The sequence below is a fragment of the Rattus norvegicus genome, chromosome 11 (assembly GCF_021556685.1).
Source record: "Rattus norvegicus strain SHRSP/BbbUtx chromosome 11, alternate assembly SHRSP_T2T, whole genome shotgun sequence".
In the NCBI taxonomy this organism is placed as follows: Eukaryota; Metazoa; Chordata; class Mammalia; order Rodentia; family Muridae; genus Rattus; species Rattus norvegicus.
The window spans coordinates 51,198,837-51,219,225 of record NC_141544.1 but is presented as its reverse complement, the minus strand read 5'-3'; the positions used below and the strand labels follow the sequence as shown (position 1 = coordinate 51,219,225).

The 20,389-nt window shown below is 40.6% G+C and overlaps 1 protein-coding gene and 1 pseudogene across 16 annotated transcripts in view; one reads left to right on the top strand and one right to left on the bottom strand.

Annotated features, from left to right (window-relative positions):
- The window catches only part of Nsun3 (NOP2/Sun RNA methyltransferase 3), an 84,769-nt gene that overhangs the window by 3,659 nt on the left and 60,721 nt on the right, over positions 1-20,389 (bottom strand). For 14 of the 16 annotated variants that reach the window (XM_087575197.1, XM_087575208.1, XM_087575195.1 and 11 more), the window contains 1 exon segment: positions 2,366-6,949. The exons of 1 other annotated variant lie outside the window; for it this stretch is intronic. In XM_087575197.1, coding sequence (XP_087431323.1) covers positions 6,646-6,949 — 304 coding nt within the window. In that variant the 3' untranslated portion in view covers positions 2,366-6,645. 16 annotated transcript variants of the gene reach the window in all.
- Psrc1-ps1 (proline and serine rich coiled-coil 1, pseudogene 1) lies at positions 4,891-5,852 on the top strand (annotated as a pseudogene).

The window sequence follows — 20,389 nt, the reverse complement described above, 5'->3', positions numbered from 1 at the left end:
TCATCACCACTGTCATCACCATACCCCTATGCTTCTCTTTTTGTGAGTCAGTGCAGTAAACTCTGCAATCTGGTAACAGTATCATGTCATAAGTCAGCCCACAGCCTCTAGCCATCTCAACTCTCTGGCCCTCATCCTCATGTAGCATTTTGGAAAAGTGGTTAATACCTTGTCTGGATAGATAAATGAAGAAATTCTCTATAAAAACAATTACAAACTAATACAAGATTAGTCCCTCTTTTTTTCCCCTCCTAGACTCACTAATGCCTCTGGCATTTGCCTACTGCAATTTTATTCCCTTCTGCTTTTAAAAACTAGATTGAGCTGGGTGCTATGGTCCTGTTTCTTATGCTTTAGTGAACTATACATTTTGGCCTCTGTTTATCCTGTTGTGGGATGCAGTTAGTCACATGTAATAGGCTCTTCTGTAGCAATATGCAGTGGAAAATTCCTTTTGACAAGCCATGGCAAGCTTAATTGAGTCATGACATAGTCCATTAAATGGCTTCCAATGAGGCAAAGAATCCTTTCCCTGAGGTAGTAAATGCTATCCTAGGGTTTCATGGTGACTGTGTGGTCTTACATGCCTAAGGAAATGAATTTCTCCATTTATAAAAAGTTACAGAGGTATGAAGTTTAATATTAGAGTTACTGAATTAAATTTTAAAGAGGTACATGTTCTACTAAGCCTTAATTTTCCTTAGATTTAATGAAACTCACTTGAAAAAAATTTTTTTAAAAATCAGCACCGAATTACAAGTCCATTTTTGAGTGTTAAGTTTTACTTGGTTGCTTGAGTTCCTTATGAGAATCCCAAATCAAGACTTTCTTAGTTGAGATTTTATTATAAGATGTCACGTGTAATGTTTGTAGAATCTGTTGTGTCAAGAGGTGTTTCTGACTCTCTCGCTGGCTTTGCAGCCTGATACCACTGCAAATGCTGGCATTCCAGTTAATGCTTTCAGGACAGAAGGTGTTAGGCCTCTCAGCACTAGTACACAATCAGCATGTAGTATTTGCGTTGGGAGCCTCCCTCTGGGTGCTCTGTAGGTGCCCCTGGGATAGGGTGATATCATAAGTACCATTGCCAGGCTGGAGAGGAACATCACAAATGGGCCTCATCTTTGCTCCCAACCCCAGTGCAGTAATAAGCTGGGAAAGGGAGATTGTAAACCATTGATTTGAACCATATAAACGAGTTGAAAACAAATTGTGCTATCGGCTCTATTTGTCCCCAAAGTCAAATTTACCTACCACATAATGAAAGTAGTCCCATTCGATTGCATCAAAGGACTTCTTGGCATGTAATACAATTCTCACCATTCATTCCGATTTTCTCCTGTATTGCAGGTAAGTTGCATTAGCCTATGCAGATGACCTGAGCTTCTCACCAGGCATGCAGGATTCCTGAAGAAAGGTCTATTAGGCCTGGATTATTTATTCATATTCATGTATTCAGGTAGCCATTTTTTATACCTACCTACATATGAAGGCATATTTTTTACAGTACCATGAAGGGAATAATATGTATTTTAAGTATAAGGCTAAATGGATATATGTAATAGGATAAAGAGTAGTAGGCCACCTTGACTCCAAACCACAAATAGTATCTTACGCTTTAAAAATTCAATACAAACCATTTAAATGCATTACATTTATTCTTAGTCTATTTGCAAAACTATATAGTGGCTGTTCAGGGTGCTGATGGCAGGGTGCAGTTAATGCATTGGTAAGTGACCTAAATTTTATGAAGCTGTTTTGAAAGTGACTTTATGCCATAGGAAGCAGCATCCATTGTTCCTCAATTTTGGGTTGACATTGCAAGGCTGCTGAAATATCTATTCTTGAGCACATCATCTGTAATAGAGAGGGAGGCACAAACAACTCCATGGGAGATTCCTTAGAGTAAGTATTACAGGCACAAGGCATACTTCCTTGGAATAGGACTGAAATATTTCAAAGACTTTTCTTTCCCAAGTACTCATCAAGCCTTTGAAGCTCTGGGAATAGGGAAGTGTGCATAACCAGGAAACAGACTAGTGGAGAACAGGCACAAAGGGCAGCCACTAATCTTGAAGATCGTACAATCCACACTGCCTGTGACAGCCCAGTGACAGGACAGAGCCTGGCAATGGAGCCAGCTCACCTCCGGGCTCCCTTCTTATGTTGGCAGTGTCCTTGACAAACAGATAACACTGGGCTTTGCTTCCCTCGTTTACAGAGAGGAATTCAAACTCATTACCAGTGACTGTTCATTTGGTTGCTTGCTTGAGACAGTGTCTCCCTTTGTGACCAGCCACTGGGAGTCCTCGGCCCATTACCACCATTCCTGGCTATAGTTATAAAGATCAAACAAGGCATCATAAAGACTTCAATCAAGCATTTAATGCTCAATAAATGTTTGCTCTTGTGTTATAATCATATCAATAAAGTCGATGAATATATGTAATAAGTACATATATTTCCATCAATCCCAAGACAAGTCCAATACCACACCTAGTGTTCATTTGAAGTTTCATGACATTATACTGGAAAAATGACATTCAACACATTCAGCACTTGTATTATAAAATTTTACATGATGGTTAACTTATACAAAAGCACTTTTAAAACTACAGAATCCAAAGACAGGAATTAAAACAGAAAAACAAACCACTGTGTCAAACTTTAACAAACAAACCCCTTTTCTGTCATTAATCTGCTGTATTAACTGAATACATTTGATGTGTCCAAGAGATAAACATTTACTATAAACACATTGGTCAGATATATTTTAAAATATTATAGAGAACAAAAGTAGGAGGACGATTTTTCCTAGACTGTCCATTCATTTGACTCCAGTTACACAGGTTTGCAAAACAAAAAGTATATCACGAAGAGCTTAATGAAGAGAACAGAATAATACCATTTTCTGTCAGTGGAATTTTGTGCTTCCACAGTTGATTATTTTAAAGCTAATTTTGGGCTTGAGAGATGGCTCAGCAGTTAACAGCACTTATTGCTTTTGCGGAAGACCAGGGTTTGATTCCAAGCACCTATATGGTAGTTCACAACCATATGCATCTCGATTCTGGAGGGTCCGAGGCCCTCTTCTGACTTCCTCACGCAACAGGTATGCACCTGGTACATAGACATACATGCTGGCAAGACATTCATACATATAAATACGATAAAAATAAATAAATCTTAATACAATAAAAGGCTAATTTCCAAGTTCCCTTGTAATTTCCTCTCCTGCTCTAGCCTTCCCTCCTTTCCTCTGTCCTCCCTACATTGTCCTGAAGGAGGGTTTTGCTAAGCAGCCAAGGCTGACTTGAATTTACAATTCTTCCACCTCAGTCTCAAAAATGCTGTGATTACAGGTGTGCATTGTTATGTCTGCCACTATGAATTTTCTTAATAGTTGAAAATAGTTGAAATTTTCTAAAGAAAATTTATTGTTTTAAAAAATCCTAAGAGTGTGTGTGTGTGTGTGTGTGTGTGTGTGTGTGTGTGTGTGTGTGAGACACAGAAAAGTTTTTGGGATATGTGTAAATAGAGACCACTCTGAATGTTTTGGGGTTTTGGTAATGAATAAATGACTCTTACTAGGCATCTTCCCCTTCTATATTAATATGGGACATCACACTCTCATATAACATTTTATAACCAAGTGAAATAAAGAGCCCCTCCAGATTGCAACTGTAAGATAATCAGATTCTGTAGTACTCATTATGACTGCAATTATGTAACAAAACACTCCAAATATAGTTCAGTTATTGCCGTTATTAATCATTCTGGTTTTGTTTCAAGTGTTTGCTTTATAGCCTGCTGGATAGACTCCATTATTCTACAAGCTGAATGTCGAAAGTCAAATGCGTGCGTGTGAATCTGTTGTTCTAAAGGCCTTTCAACATAATTTAGCCTTTCAATTTGTATTTGTGAATAAAAGAAAATGGGGAGAAATAAAGCTGGTGTCAATAGAGTCACTGACCTTTGCAGTAAACAGAAGACAGTCCTTAACACAAACAACTTTGCAAATAAGAAACCTATTTTGTTAGAACTAGAAATTGTGCTGCTTAAGAAATTCGCCTTGGAATACCAATTATTCTTACAAAAAGAATCTGAAGATTTGATGAAGAAAGAGTAAAGTGTCGACAAATACACATTTTTTAAGGGAAAGATTTAAAACGCCCATGTTATAGAATATGATCCTAAACATTTTATGCATAGAACTCAGTATTCTAGTTAATTTAACTATAAAATCCCAATTAAAAAGCAAAAATTATTATACTGAACCAACACCATCTGTCCAACTTTAAATCATCACTATAAATATATTTTGAGGAGCAAAATTATACCTGAAAATTTCTTAAGCCTATGCTCAGTGAGGCCGAAATACTAACTAAATAGGATCCAAATGGTCCTAGGGAAAGTGGCTTTGCAAGTATTTAAATATTAATAGTAGGAATGGTCCTGTTCTGCAATTGGTTCTTGATGTGCAGTAAAGAAGCCACAGACCAATTGCTGGGCAGAAGGAACAGGAGGGACTTCCAGGTCTCTGGAGGAAAAGAGACAGATGCAAAGAGGAGAGACAGAGTTTCTTCTGATGGAGAAAAGTTGACCAGCCATGTGAGTTCTCAAAATTGAGTAACTACACAGGCTGCTCCTAAAGACAGTGGTTAGGGGAGTTGAGCAACTGAAGTTTAGGGCAGGTGGAAGATGTGGAGGGAAGAGTAGTGATAGGGACACGCTTTTCCAGGTAGAGATAGTAGCACCAAGTAATTGTTGAAAGAAGGCAAGTTGAAAAGGAACAACCAGAAAAGCTTCCAGCATAGCCCGTGAGGTGAGGTGGGAAGTGGAAAGAGTATGCGCTGGAGTTCTAAGCTGACTCGCTTGTGCTGGCTGGACATGGAGGATTTGAAAGAGGATAGCAAGTTCATCATGGATGAGACCTTGGACTTGAGGGCTGTCCCCATCTGACAATCATGAGGAAGAAGACATAACAGTATTAGTCCAGAGAAACTGCTTTGACAGGGCCTCTCCCATTGGAGTAACCCAAATGCAGTAAGTAGACCCTGCCCTCCAGGGTGTGAGGTGCAGCTTGAATCACTCAGCCCAGAGAAGCTGGAGGAGAGCCTTGATGAAGCCTACTGCCTGGCACCTCAGCTATAGGAGTATGTCCTGAAAGATCAGGACAGAGCTGGTGCAGGACCTGGAAGGCCCAGCCCCAGAGGGAAGCCCAGCCCCCGGCGGGAGAACAGCCCTGTTCGAGATTTGCTGCCCACTGTGAGTTCTTGGAGCACCCTACCTCCAACCAACCTGAGTTCCGGAGCAGTGATAAAAAGGGGTCAGCCAGAGCTGTTCTGGTGGCAGCTGGAAAGAAGCCTCCAGCATAAAGAAGGAATCACCCACTTGCAATCTGTTCTCTGCATCCAAAATCCCAGGGCGCTCTCCTCTTGCAAACCGACTCTTCCACCTCGGAAGAAAACTGGGTCCGGCACACAGACAACAGCAAGCCTGCCAATCCCTGTCAGACCAGCTCCACAGGCCTCAGCTAGCAGTTCCCAGTGTTCACCCTCACTATAGGGAGCAGCCGCCAAGTGTTCTAGTCACCCATTCTCTCAGCCATCCTCAAGCCTGTCACCCGAATGCCACTCACTGGGTGGGGTATACCACCTGGCAAAGGTGCCCTGGCTCCAGATCCTCTCTCATCTCAGAAAGGGCAACCAAGTGCCATAGGGCACAGAGCTCCTGTTTCCCAGCAAACAAATCTTCCAACCACCAGTGCTGGTTGAGGCAGGACCTCCAGTGCTGCTCCGGGCAGGATGCAGCCCCTCAGGAAAGCTGCAGTCCCTGGACCTACTAGATAAGATGATCAGGGCAGCAAACAAGACTCACTCGCAAGCCACTACATCTTAGCCATCAAAGACTGAACTCTCCTCTGTCAGCGGTCCCTAACTCCAGGAGATGCGTGCCCAGAGATAGGAGGAAAAGATGCCTCTAGGGCTGATCTCTGAAGTAGAGACTATGGATGTGGGGGGGGTTGAGCTTGAGAAGTCTCAAATCCCTCCTACTCCCCCTAACCCTGCCTGAAGGAAGAAGAGAGTGGCAGAGGTCACCTGCCTATGGAGACATTCGCAAACAAAATGATAAATGCAGGCTGAGTGACCTACCTATCTCCTTGAGAGCTTGACCTTCTGCCCAGACCTGGTCATTTCCATAGAAGTAGCCTTGGGAACCAGCCAGCCTTCCTGATTTGATTCCTACAATGGATTCTGGCCTGTTTGGAAAGGCCAGAGGGCAGCTGGTGTGCAGAACTTGTTTCTGTGAATCCTGTGACTTCTCATAGGCCAGTTATAAGCTTACTCACATCTTCATATTTTTTCTTAAATAAAATGAATTTTAAAAAAAAAAGGAGATCTCTCTCTCTCTCTCTCTCTCTCTCTCTCTCTCTCTCTGTGCGTGCGTGCGTGTGTGCGTGCGTGCGTGTGTGTGTGTGTGTGTGTGTGTGTGTGTGTGTGCATGTGCGTTTTATCTGTGGATACAAGGGAAGCTGGGTGGGGGCTGGTAGCATAGCCTGTTCCTGGAACAAAGGCAGACTAGCAAAAAGTTATACATAACAACTAACGTGGTGAGCTCAGAAAATATGCATATAATTACACATCAGCATGGCTTACAAAGTTCGCCCTGCCACTTTCTTGTACTCATGCCTTTTTTCAGTTTGGCTATATACATTGGACCCCAAGCTTTGCCCTTTTCAGGAATCACCAAAAGGCTGCATTTCTGGTCAGTGGGAGCAAATGTAAAGTCTTGGGAGAAAGTCCTTGCTATCCCACTAATATCCATGGGTACGATGTTACTGTCGGAAGTCAAGATCTCACTGATCACATCTTGATTTTCAGCCTTGGAAAGCGTGCATGTAGAATATATGAGTAGTCCTCCAGGACGTAAGGCTTTAATTGCAGACCTGTGTGTAATGGGGAAATGGAGAGATGAGTTAGGTACAAGCAGCAAAGTAAGGGATCCAACTCAAGGAAACTGCATACCAGCCTCACTCTGGCTCAGGATACTGTAGCTGGTGGCTTTCTGACCCTAGTCATAGTGTGTTTGCATTGATCACTGGGAAATGGCAACCAGATAAATCAAGATAGAAAAGGCAGAGGAAGTGAGTTTGGCTGACTGTTTGTTCTTCTGTGGATAGGGAGAAGGGGAAAGAAAATGGATAATGTGCCTTTTGAGTCATGGAAATAAAATAGGAAGCAAAGATTCTAATTGAAAACAGACAGAGTAAATCACTGATATTACTCTATATACTCCAGGTTGGCCTATCAGGTAAAATCAGAAGGTATTCACCTAGAAAGAAGGGATAAATAATTTGTGAGGATATAAAGACACTGTGGTGGACCAGTCCTTAAACCAAAGACCTCTGCACTCTACTTTAAAGTGATCCTCTGGAGCAGTGGTTCTCAACCTTCCTAATGTTGCAACCTGTTAATTCAGTTCCTCATGTTGTGGTGATCCCAAATCATAAAACTATTTTTATTGCTACTTTATAACTGTAATTTTGCTACCATTATGAATCATAATATAAATATTTTTGGAGGTAGAGGGTTTGCCAAGGGGGGGGGTCATGATGCACAGGCTGAAAACCACTGCTTTAGAGTAAGGTCTCAGCTTACCATAATGTGATATTAGCAGGAAAAAGCTCCCACCCTTACAATACAGTGTTGTTTTATTCTAAACTAAAAAGGAATAACCAAAGATACTCAAGAAATGATTAATCAATATATAAGAAAAAACAGAAAAACAGTAAAAATATGGTCTAGAAGTAAACTGACAATTCAATTCAGGCAACAAAATGACACAATGAACACAAGGATCAGCAAAGATGCATCACTCAATATCACGGAAAACAGGAAGAATACAGCTCACAGGCATTTAATATGTTTGTCCAAATAAAGAAGATTCTGTAGGAGCATTTGGAAGTTAAAGGTCAACATAGCCCTGACCCCTCATCTTCAAAGTACATCAAAAGGTAAAGTCAAAATAAGATCAATCAAGTTTGTCCAAATTAACAAAATTGGGAAAATAATGTACAAAATTTTGACAAGAGGAGTTGAATGATACAATACAAAGATAACTTTCCAGAAGTGGGACAGGGAAAAGACTCATCCATGAGGCTACCACATTCATTATTATTCATGTAATACCAATTATATGCTGTTACTGTCTAGGGATTGGACATGTATCAATGAATAATATACAACCTAAGCACTAACAATTTAAAACACCTACCAGGATGTCTTATCCCTCTAATTCTAGCACTGGAAACTCTTAAGAGAATTACTGTGAGTTTGAGGTTAGCCTTGGCTACATAATAAGTACCAAGCAAGCCAGGTTTATACACACACAGCCTTGGTTACATAGTGAGTACCAAGCAGGCCAGGTTTACACAGACAGGCTACCATGTTTCAAAAAGCTCCAGGGGAAAAAAATACACTATATCCAATAACAAATGTTCTGCCCTGAAAACAAACATAAACAAATAACACTGTATAGTCTGAACAGGTTATGTTTTAAATTTAGGAACATAGAGATATATAAAAACAACTAAAGAAAGAGGCCTTGTATTTGAAAGAGAGCAAGGTAGGGCTATGGGAAGAAAAGGGAAGGGATAATGTCATTATATTAGTCTATTATATATATATATATATATATATATATATATATATATATATATATATATTATCATTATATTAGTCTCAAAATAATTTAAAATATTTCCCTTTTGTCCACATCTCTCAGAGGAAAGAGGGGAAACTGCAGTTGAGATGTAATATATTAGAGAAGAATTTTTTCTTTTTTTATTAGATATTTTATTTATTTACATTTCAATGTTGCCCCCTTTTGCCCCTCTCACATCCCCTTTCCACCACTTCCCCTGCTTCTGTGAGGAAGCTCCCACTCCCACCCACTCACTCCTACCTCAACACCCTGCCCTTCCCCTACACTGGGGCATTGAGGCTTCACAGGACCAAGGGTTTCTCCTCCTATTGATGCCAGACAATGCCATCCTCTACTACATATGCCACTGGAGCCATGGGTCCCTCCATATGAACTCTTCGGTTGGTGCTTTAGTTCCTGGGAGCCCTGGGTGTTCTTGTTGCTTGATATTATTGTTCTTCCTATTGGATTGCAAACTCCTTGAGCTCCTTCAGTCCTTTCTCTAACTCCTCCATTAGGGTCCCCATACTCAGTCTGATGGTTAGCTGCAAGCATCCTCATCTGTATCAGTAGGGCTTTGGCACAGCCTCTCAGGAGACATCCATATCAGGCTCCTGTCAGCAAGCACTTCTTGACATCAGGAATAGTGACTGGGTTTGATGCCTACATAAGGGATAAATCCCCAGGTGTGGCAGTCTCTGGATGACCTTTCCTTCAGTCTCTGTTTCACTCTTTGTCCCTGTATTTTCTCCTGTGAGTATTTTGTTCCTCTTTCTAAGAAGGAGTGAAGCATCCACATTTTGGTCTTCCTTCTTCTTGAGCTTCAGATGATCTGTTGATTGTATCTTGGGTATTCTGAGCTTTTGGGCTAATATCCACTTATCAGTGAAACCATGTGTGTTCTTTTGTGACTGGGTTAACCCACTCAGGATGATACTTTCTAGTTCCATCCTATTGCCTAAGAATTTCACGAAGTCATCGTTTTTAATAGGTGAGTAGTACTCCATGTTGTAAATGTACCACATTTTCTGTATTCATTGTTCTGTTGAAGTACATCTGGGTTCTTCCCAGTTTCTGACTTCTATAAATAAGGCTGCTATGAACATAGTGGACCAAGTATCCTTTTTACATGCTAGAGGTTCTTTTGGGTATATGCCCAGGAGTGGTATAGCTGGATCCTCAGGTAGCACTATGTCCAATTTTCTGAGGAATCTCCAGAATGATTTCCAGAGTAATTGTAACAGCCTACAATCCCACCAACAATGGAGGAGTGTTTCTCTTCCTCCACATTCTCACCAGCATCTGCTGTCACCTGAGTTTTTGATCTCAGCTATTCTGAGTGGTGTGAGGTGGAATCTCAGGGTTGTTTTGATTTGCACTTCCCTGATAACTAAGGATGTTGAATATTTCTTTAGTTATTTCTCAGCCATTCAATATTCCTCAGTAGAGAATTCTTTGTTTAGCTCTGTATCCCATTGTTTAATAGGATTAATTGGTTCTCTGGAGAGAAGAACTTTTAAAAATTTATCAAAAAATAAGAGACCGGCGTGTGTGTGTGTGTGTGTGTGTGTGTGTGTGTGTGTGTGTGTGTGTGTTGTTGTTGTTGTTGTTGTTGTTGTTGTTGTTGTTTTCACAAATAACATATTCTCAAAATTGTCTCAGGGAGACTGTCTATGGAAAGCTGACTAGGCCAATGAACAGACTGAGTCCATTTTACAGGGGTGTGTAGGTGTGTAAACACACAGTGTTTTTCCATGGAACTGAGTTTGGAAATGGACTCTTTAATGAGATTATTGAATTGAAACCCAATATTGGAGAGGATACACTAATAAAATTTATCTGATATTATTATTGGAAAAAATTAGATACAGAGTTACAGAGAAAGCACATGTAAGCAACAGGAAAAGAAGTTCTGCAATCATGGAGTGAGGTCTAACCCAGTCCTATCAGTGTCTCTGGCAGATGTGCAGCCTGTCTGTCACCTGTCACTCAAGTACACTGTGCCATGGTGTACCACTGTGGGAAATGTAACTTTAAGATTAAATAACAACTGGACCAAGCAGATGTGTGATAGATACACATTCTACAGTGTAGAAATACCCATTAAAAAGTCTCTAAGGCCCTTCTACTTGCTGCCCTCACGGAGAGCTGAAACACAGCCCCAAGGAGCAACTTCAGGCCCCACACCAGAGGTACAACCAACTTTTCTGCTCCAAGAGACCTGCCTAGTGCACTCAGGACACACAAAGGCAAAATTCCTCTGGAGACAGAAACTTCCAGTTTCAGCTGGAGACCGAACCTCGCTGATCCCAGCCCACAGCTCCCTGCTCCCAAAGCCCGTGGGAAAGAGAGCTCATCGTCCAGACAGGTGGGCACTCCTGAGACTGCAGGGCAAGAGAGACCACCGCAACTGCCCACTCTTGCCCACATCCCTGCCCAAGAGGAAACTGTATAGGGCCTCTGGGAACAGGAAGATAGGGGCACTCAAGCTGCAGGAGCGGTGCGGTCCAGACTGAGCCCAGATCTGAAGGGATGAGGTCAAACAGCTCCCAGCACCCAAATCCCGTGGGAGGAAGAGCTAAACCTTCAGAGGGGGAGACACACCTGGGAAGCCAGAGATTACTCTGCCCACATTTCTAAATCTAGAGGAAAACACCTAGCACCATGTGGGGCCCCTGTGCACAAGGACCCGGGAGAAGGTGGGGCAGGACCTTCTAGTGGCTACCCTCATGGAAAGCTGAAACACAGCCCCAAGGAGCTACTTCAGGCCCGAGACCAGAGATAAGACCAACTTTTCTGCTACAAGTGACCTGCCTGGTGGACGCAGGACACATGCCCACAGGAACAGCTGAAAAGCGGTAGACAGAAATGACTACACGCCTGAAAGCAGAACACTCAGTTCCCATAACTGGCAAAAGAAAACAGGAAAACAGGTCTACAGCACTCCTGACACACAGGCCTATCAGACAGACAAGCCACCGTCAAAAATAGCAGAACAAGGTAACACCAGAGACAACCTGGTGGTGAGAGGCAAGCGCAGGAACCCAATCAAGAGAAACCAAGACTGCATGGCATCATCAGAGCCCAATTCTCCCACAAAAGCAAAAACTGAATATCCAAACATGCCAATAAAGCAAGATCTAGATTTAAAATCACATTTGATCACGATGATGGAGAACTTCAAGAAAGACATAAAGAACTCCCTTAGAGAAATGCAGGAAAACACAAATAAACAAATAGAAGCCTATAGAGAGGAAACACGAAAATCCCTGAAATATTTACAGGAAAACACAATCAAACAGGTGAAGGAATTAAAAATGGAAATGGAAGCAATAAAGAAAGCACAAAGGGAGACAACCCTGGATATAGAAAACCAAAGGAAGAGACAAGGAGCTGTAGATACAAGCATCACCAACAGAATCCAAGAGATAGAAGAGAGAATATCAGAAGCAGAAGAATCCATAGAAATCGTCGACACAACTGTCAAAGATAATGTAAAACGGAAAAAGCTACTGGTCCAAAACATACAGAAAATCCAGGACACCATGAAAACATCAAACCTAAGGATAATAGGTGTAGAGAGCGGCGCGGCGAAACAAAGATAGCGCCGACATCCAGCCTTGTCTGGATATAAACGACTTACTGCGCATGTGCAGGCTTGTCCCCTTGCTAGGGCTCCCTCTAGTGGTGAACAGCGGTACTGCACATGTGCTGTTTATGCACCAGGTGTTAGTTGACCATTAATATGCTAAAGAGGTGATTCATTCTCCGCCAATCCCTGGAGGACAAGTATGGGGTGATCCAAGCCCCACCAATCCCTGAGAGATAATTAGCATACTATTGTCTATATAAGCCGAGCGATTTTGCTGCTCGGGGTCCCTGTTCAAGAGAGCTGTAACACTAAGAAGAGCTGTAACACAGTAAAGGCTTGTTCGCAGAAGAATCCTGTTGCCGCGCGTCGTTCTTGCTGGCGGGACATTGGGCACGCGACAAATAGGTATAGAAGAGAGTGAAGACTCCCAACTCAAAGGACCAGTATATATCTTCAACAAAATAATAGATGAAAACTTCCCTAACCTTAAGAGATGCCCATAAACTTATATGGAGCCTACAGAACTCCAAATACATCGGACCAGAAAAGAAAGTCCTCCAGTCACATAATAGTCAAAACACCAAATACACCAAACAAAGAAATATTATTAAAAACAGTAAGAGAAAAAGGTCAAGTAACATATAAAGGCAGACCTATCAGAATTACACCAGACTTCTGACCAGACACTATGAAACCCAGAAGATCCTGGATAGATATCATACAGACCCTAAGGGAACAGAAATGCCAGCCCAGGATACTGTATCCAGCAAAACTCTTAACATTGAAGGAGAAACCAAGATATTCCATGAAAAAAAAACAAATTGACACATTATCTTTCTAAAATCCCAGCCCTAGAAAGGATAAGAAATGGTAAAGCCGAACACAAGGAGGCAAGCTACACCCTGGAAAAAGCAAGAAACTAGTCGTTTTGCAACGAAGAGAAGACAAGCACACAAACATAATCTCACCTCCAAATACGAAGATAACAGGAAGCAACAATCACTATTCCTTAATATCTCTCAAAATCAATGGACTCAATTCCCCAATAAAAGGATACAGATTAACAAACTGGATACGCAACGAGGACCCAGCATTTTGCTGCCTACAGGAAACACACCTCAGAGACAAAGACAGATACTACCTCTGAGTAAAAAGCTGGAAAACAACTTTCCAAGCAAATGATCTGAAGAAGCAAGCTGGAGTAGCCATTCTAATATTGAATAAAATCAATTTTCAATGAAAAGTCATCAAAAAAGATAAGGAAGGACATTTCACATTCATCAAGGGAAAAATCCACCAAGATGAACTCTCAACCCTAAATAAAATTTCTCCAAATACAAGGGCACCTACATACATAAAAGAAACCTTACTAGAACTCAAAGCACACATTGCACCTCACACAATAATAGTAGGAGATTTCAACACCCCACTCTCATCAATGGACAGATCAGGGAAACAGAAATTAAACAGAGACATAGACAGACTAACAGTAGTCATGAACCAAATGGACTTAACAGAACATTCTGTCCTAAATTAAAAGGATATACCTTCTTCTCACACCTCATCATATTTTCCTCCAAAATTGATGATAGAATCGGTCATAAAACACGCCACAACAGATACAGAAAGATAGAAATAATCCCATGCGTCCTATCAGACCACCACAGGATAAAACTGATCTTCAATAACAATGAGGAAAGAATGCCCACATATACACGAAAGTTGAACAATGACAACCTGGTCAAGGAAGAATTAAAGAAATTAAACACTTCACAGACGTTAATGAAAATGAATGTACAACATACCCAATCATATGGGACAAAATTAAACCTGTGCTAAGAGGAAAACTCACAGCTCTGAGTGCCTGTAGAGAGAAACAGGAGAGAGCATATATCAGCAGCTTGACAAAACACGTAAAAGCTCTAGAACAAAAAGAAGTAAATACACCCAGGAGGAGTAGAAGACAGGAAATAATCAAACTCAGAGCTGAAATCAACCAAGTAGAAACAAAAAGGACCATAGAAAGAATCAACAGAACCAAAAGTTGGTTCTTTGAGAAAATCAACAAGATAGATAAACCCTTAGCCAGACTAACCAGAGGACACAGAGAGTGTGTCCAAATTAACAAAATCAGAAATGAAAAGGGAGACATAACTACAGATTCAGAGGAAATTCAAAAAATCATCAGGTCTTGCTATAAAAGCCTATATTCAACAAAACTTGAAAATCTGCAGGAAATGGACAATTTCCCAGACAGATAACACGTACCGAAGTTAAATCAGGAACAGATAAACCAGTTAACCCCATAACTCCTAAGGAAATAGAAGCAGTCATTAAAGGTCTCCCAACCAAAAAGAGCCCAGGTCCAGACGGGTTTAGTGCAGAATTCTATCAGACCTTCATAGAAGACCTCATACCAATATTATCCAAACTATTCCACAAAATTGAAACAGATGGAGCACTCCCGAACTCCTTCTATGAAGCCACAATTACTCTTATACCTAAACCACACAAAGACCCAACAAAGAAAGAGAACTTCAGACCAATTTCCCTTATGAATATCGACGCAAAAATACTCAATAAAATTCTGGCAAACCGAATCCAAGAGCACATCAAAACAATCATTCACCATGATCAAGTAGGCTTCATCCCAGGCATGCAGGGATGGTTTAATATACGGAAAACCATCAACGTGATCCATTATATAAACAAACTGAAAGAACAAAACCACATGATCATTTCATTAGATGCTGAGAAAGCATTTGACAAAATTCAACACCCCTTCATGATAAAAGTCCTGGAAAGAATAGGAATTCAAGGCCCATACCTGAACATAGTAAAAGCCATATACAGCAAACCAGTGGCTAACATTAAACTAAATAGAGAGAAACTTGAAGCAATCCCACTAAAATCAGGGACTAGACAAGGCTGCCCACTCTCTCCCTACTTATTCAATATAGTTCTTGAAGTTCTAGCCAGAGCAGTCAGACAACAAAAGGAGGTCAAGGGGATACAGATCGGAAAAGAAGAAGTCAAAATATCACTTTTTGCAGATGATATGATAGTATATTTAAGTGATCCCAAAAGTTCCACCAGAGAACTACAAAGTGGCTGGGTATAAAATTAACTCAAAAAAATCAGTAGCCTTCCTCTACACAAAAGAGAAACAAGCCGAGAAAGAAATTAGGGAAACGACACCCTTCATAATAGACCCAAATAATATAAAGTACCTCGGTGTGACTTTAACCAAGCAAGTAAAAGATGTGTACAATAAGAACTTCAAGACTCTGAAGAAAGAAATTGAAGAAGTCCTCAGAAGATGGAAAGATCTCCCATGCTCATGGATAGGCAGGATTAATATAGTAAAAATGGCCATTTTACCAAAAGCCATCTACGGATTCAAAGCAATCCCCATCAAAATACCAATCCAATTCTTCAAAGAGTTAGACAGAACGATTTGCAAATTCATCTGGAATAACAAAAAACCCAGGATAGCTAAAACTATCCTCAACAATAAAAGGACTTCAGGGGGAATCACTATCCCTGAACTCAAGCAGTATTACAGAGCAATAGTGATAAAAACTGCATGGTATTGGTACAGAGACAGGCAGATAGACCAATGGAATAGAATTGAAGACCCAGAAATGAACCCACACACCTATGGTCACTTGATTTTTGACAAAGGAGCCAAAACCATCAAATGGAAAAAAGATAGCATTTTCAGCAAATGGTGCTGGTTCAACTGGAGGTCAACATGTAGAAGAATGCAGATTGATGCATGCTTATCACCCTGTACAAAGCTTAAGTCCAAGTGGATCAAGGACCTCCACATCAAACCAGACACACTCAAACTAATAGAAGAAAAACTAGGGAAGCATCTGGAACACATGGGCACTGGAAAAAATTTCCTGAACAAAACACCAATGGCTTATGCTCTAAGATCAAGAATCAACAAATGGGATCTCATAAAACTGCAAAGCTTCTGTAAGGCAAAGGACACTGTGGTTAGGACAAAACGGCAACCAACAGATTGGGAAAAGATCTTTACCAATCCTACAACAGATAGAGGCCTTATATCCAAAATATACAAAGAACTCAAGAAGTTAGACCGCAGGGAGACAAATAACCCTATTAAAAAATGGGGCTCAGAGCTAAACAAAGAATTCACAGCTGAGGAATGCCGAATGGCTGAGAAACATCTAAAGAAATGTTCAACATCTTTAGTCATAAGGGAAATGCAAATCAAAACAACCCTGAGATTTCACCTCACACCAGTGAGAATGGCTAAGATCAAAAACTCAGGTGACAGCAGATGCTGGCGAGGATGTGGAGAAAGAGGAACACTCCTCCGTTGTTGGTGGGGTTGCAGACTGATACAACCATTCTGGAAATCAGTCTGGAGGTTCCTCAGAAAATTGGACATTGAACTGCCTGAGGATCCAGCTATACCTCTCTTGGGCATATACCCAAAAGATGCCCCAACATATAAAAAAGACACGTGCTCCACTATGTTCATCGCAGCCTTATTTATAATAGCCAGAAGCTGGAAAGAACCCAGATGCCCTTCAACAGAGGAATGGATACAGAAAATGTGGTACATCTACACAATGGAATATTACTCAGCTATCAAAAACAATGACTTTATGAAATTCGTAGGCAAATGGTTGGAACTGGAAAATATCATCCTGAGTGAGCTAACCCAATCACAGAAAGACACACATGGTATGCACTCATTGATAAGTGGCTATTAGCCCAAATGCTTGAATTACCCTAGATGCCTAAAACAAATGAAACTCAAGACAGATGATCAAAATGTGAATGCTTCACTCCTTCTTTAAAAGGGGAACAAGAATACCCCTGGCAGGGAATAGAAAGGCAAAGATTAAAACAGAGACTGAAGGAACACCCATTCAGAGCCTGCCCCACATGTGGCCCATACATATACAGCCACCCAATTAGACAAGATGGATGAAGCAAAGAAGTGCAGACCGACAGGAGCCGGATGTAGATCTCTCCTGAGAGACACAGCCAGAATACAGCAAATACAGAGGCGAATGCCAGCAGCAAACCACTGAACTGAGAATAGGACCCCCGTTGAAGGAATCAGAGAAAGAACTGGAAGAGCTTGAAGGGGCTCGAGACCCCATATGAACAACAATGCCAAGCAACCAGAGCTTCCAGGGACTAAGCCACTACCTAAAGACTATACATGGACTGACCTTGGACTCTGACCTCATAGGTAGCAATGAATATCCTAGTAAGAGCACCAGTGGAAGGGGAAGCCATGGGTCCTGCTAAGACTGAACCCCCAGTGAACTAGACTGTTGGGGGGAGGACGGCAATGGGGGGAGGATGGAGAGGGGAACACCCATAAGGAAGGGGAGGGGGGAGGGGGATGTTTGCCCGGAAACCGGGAAAGGGAATAACCCTCGAAATGTATATAAGAAATACTCAAGTTAATAAAAAAAAAAAAGAAATACTCAAGTTAATAAAGATGAAAAGAAAAAAGACTGAAATAGTCCTTCTAATGGGAGTTTGAAGATATCTACATTCAATACTATATATATCTTGTGCACAATGACTATCTAATGGATTTTTTTTAAAGTGTACTCCTACAGCCATAGTCGATAAAAAATGATCACAAATAAGTATTTGTGAAAATTTTTGGTAAAATGAAAACACAATTAGTAGCTTAAAGTATTGGAGCCAAATCTCCTTCAGGTCTCTGGAGCCAATGGTTTATAAACCCTTATAACAGGCTCTATTAATCCTATCAATATGTTTCTATGCAACGTTATCCCTGGGAACTCTGCATGAGAAATCCTGGCTTTTTTGTTTGTTTTGTTTTTTAACATCTATGTACCTTCACCAGGTGATGAGGTCATTCCAACCTGAAGTCATCACAGCCTCTAGTCTACCTCTATGCTTCCTTCTCATAGGTGTAAAGAACTATGTGGTAACTCTGGCCCACTGAGATATACAGGACAATCTCCTCGTGTCAGAATCATACTTTGTTCAAATCTAAAATACTTTCCCACTATTCTGGTGTTAGGATACAAGTCACAACTGTTCTTACCACACGGGTGTTAACTTGTTGATAATTCCCATCTCTGATATCAAATATGAAGACCTCCCAAACACTTTACGTGTACTCAGTGCAGAAAGAAAATATGGATAAACAATTTTCAGGAACAGACAGCATTTTTGAAGCATAAGGAGGCCCTCCAATGCAGGCAACCCTTAGGTATGATTTTAAGCAATGTAGTTTGGTGAGCTGTAACAGATGCACTACAAAGGTAAAATTTTGGATGCAAAGGCATTTAAAGACCAGAGAGTTGAATAATGGATTGGGGCAAATCAGTATGATGTTGGGCACATAAAAAGACAAAAGAATAACAGATTAAAAACAAACAAACAAAAAGACCCTGAGTGAAATTAACAGCCTTCTCCCTCCATTCTTCCTCCAACATGATCTCTGTGGTATATATAGTTTTTCTTTTCTGTTTTTGTTAAGAGGAAAGAAAACTAAATTACCATGCTAACTTTCTCAAAGGAGCAATGACCTTGCATTCTCAACAATCCTAAGTTTTCTAGGTTAACGAGATCTTGGCAAATGTAACATTATTTACCTGTACAATAACCACTAACCAAAATGTATGAAATTATCCTAAATAATGTTGCATTAACACACATTACTCACCACTGAGAAGTAGAAGAGGAAGGCTTACTTACAAGCTAAAGTAAGAAGGAAAAAGACATCATAGTACCATGCTAACTACAATAGAATCAAAGGTGTTTACCCAATACTCAAAACTGTTATGAGTCTCCATTTCTAAAATAAAAACTGATACATATACATAAATGTATACACACACACACACACACACACACACACACGATGTCCAAGTATAACATAAAATTTGGGGAAGTCCTGTTGAAAGAAGCAGAATGTTCCACAATATAATCTTTCTCTCATTTTCCTAAAGCTTCTATAGCCTTCCAGAAGCTTCCTATATAAATGTTCATCAGGCTTATTAAAATAAAATTTTATCTCAGAGCAGTGTTACAGCAAACAAAGCCACTCATGGTTAATGGTAATAGAACAAAACACAGTAGGAAATGCCTTATATAAACTGCTAGCAGAAAAGTATGGTCACTTAGTCACAAACAGCATTCCACTTGCCCGGGTGCTTTACTGCAGATCTAGAATATCTAGCTCTCTTCAAATCTTTGATTGCTTTTTAGTGCCTTCTGGAAAAAGCTGAAGTGTATCTGATGCCTAAGCATCTAGTTAATGATGCATCTGAAAACAAAGCCAGACATATTACTACTGTGGAAGCCATTACACAGAAAAAGATTTTTGGATTCTTAATGTAACAAAATCCTTCTGGTATCTTTGGAAACTTATAAAGTATATTTGAATTAGACTCCTCCCTTGCACTTTACCACGAAAGCCAAAAAGCAGTGAAACATACATGTTTTTGTTTTTAAACTTTTCTTTACTCTAAAAGCAATAAATTCATACAAATTTATTTACGGTCAAGACCTCGGACATATGGTGTAACTATTTCCATGTTTTTCTGAGTGTTAACATGTTCGGTTAGATTACACAGTGCCTCTCTAAACTCTGCAAGGAAGAAATGGTTATACAGCCAAATATGGGCTGTATTCTTTTTCAACATCCATCAAAATCTAGGAGTTCTGAAAACAACACCATACCTCAAGTGTCTTGAGTCAGATTTTGAGCTTCTGCCTTATATTCAAATAAACTTCATTGAAGTTTTATAAAATAGAATCTGTAATGTATCTGCAAATAACCACACATATATGCACTGAGCAGACAACTGAAATGTTAATTCTGAAAGGCATCAGAAGGGTGGATGCATGTGACTCGGCAATAGCACACTGACTCACACAGCACGCATGCCTGGTTCAATCCCCAGTCAGCACGGGCGAATTAAAGAATCATCAGACTGACCAAGGTACTAATAAGCAGCCTGTGATGCTCACCAGTGGTTTCCCATCCTAACATAAGGAGAAAAACTACATTTTTGTTTTGTTTTGTTTTTGCAAGTGATCAAGGGTTCCATC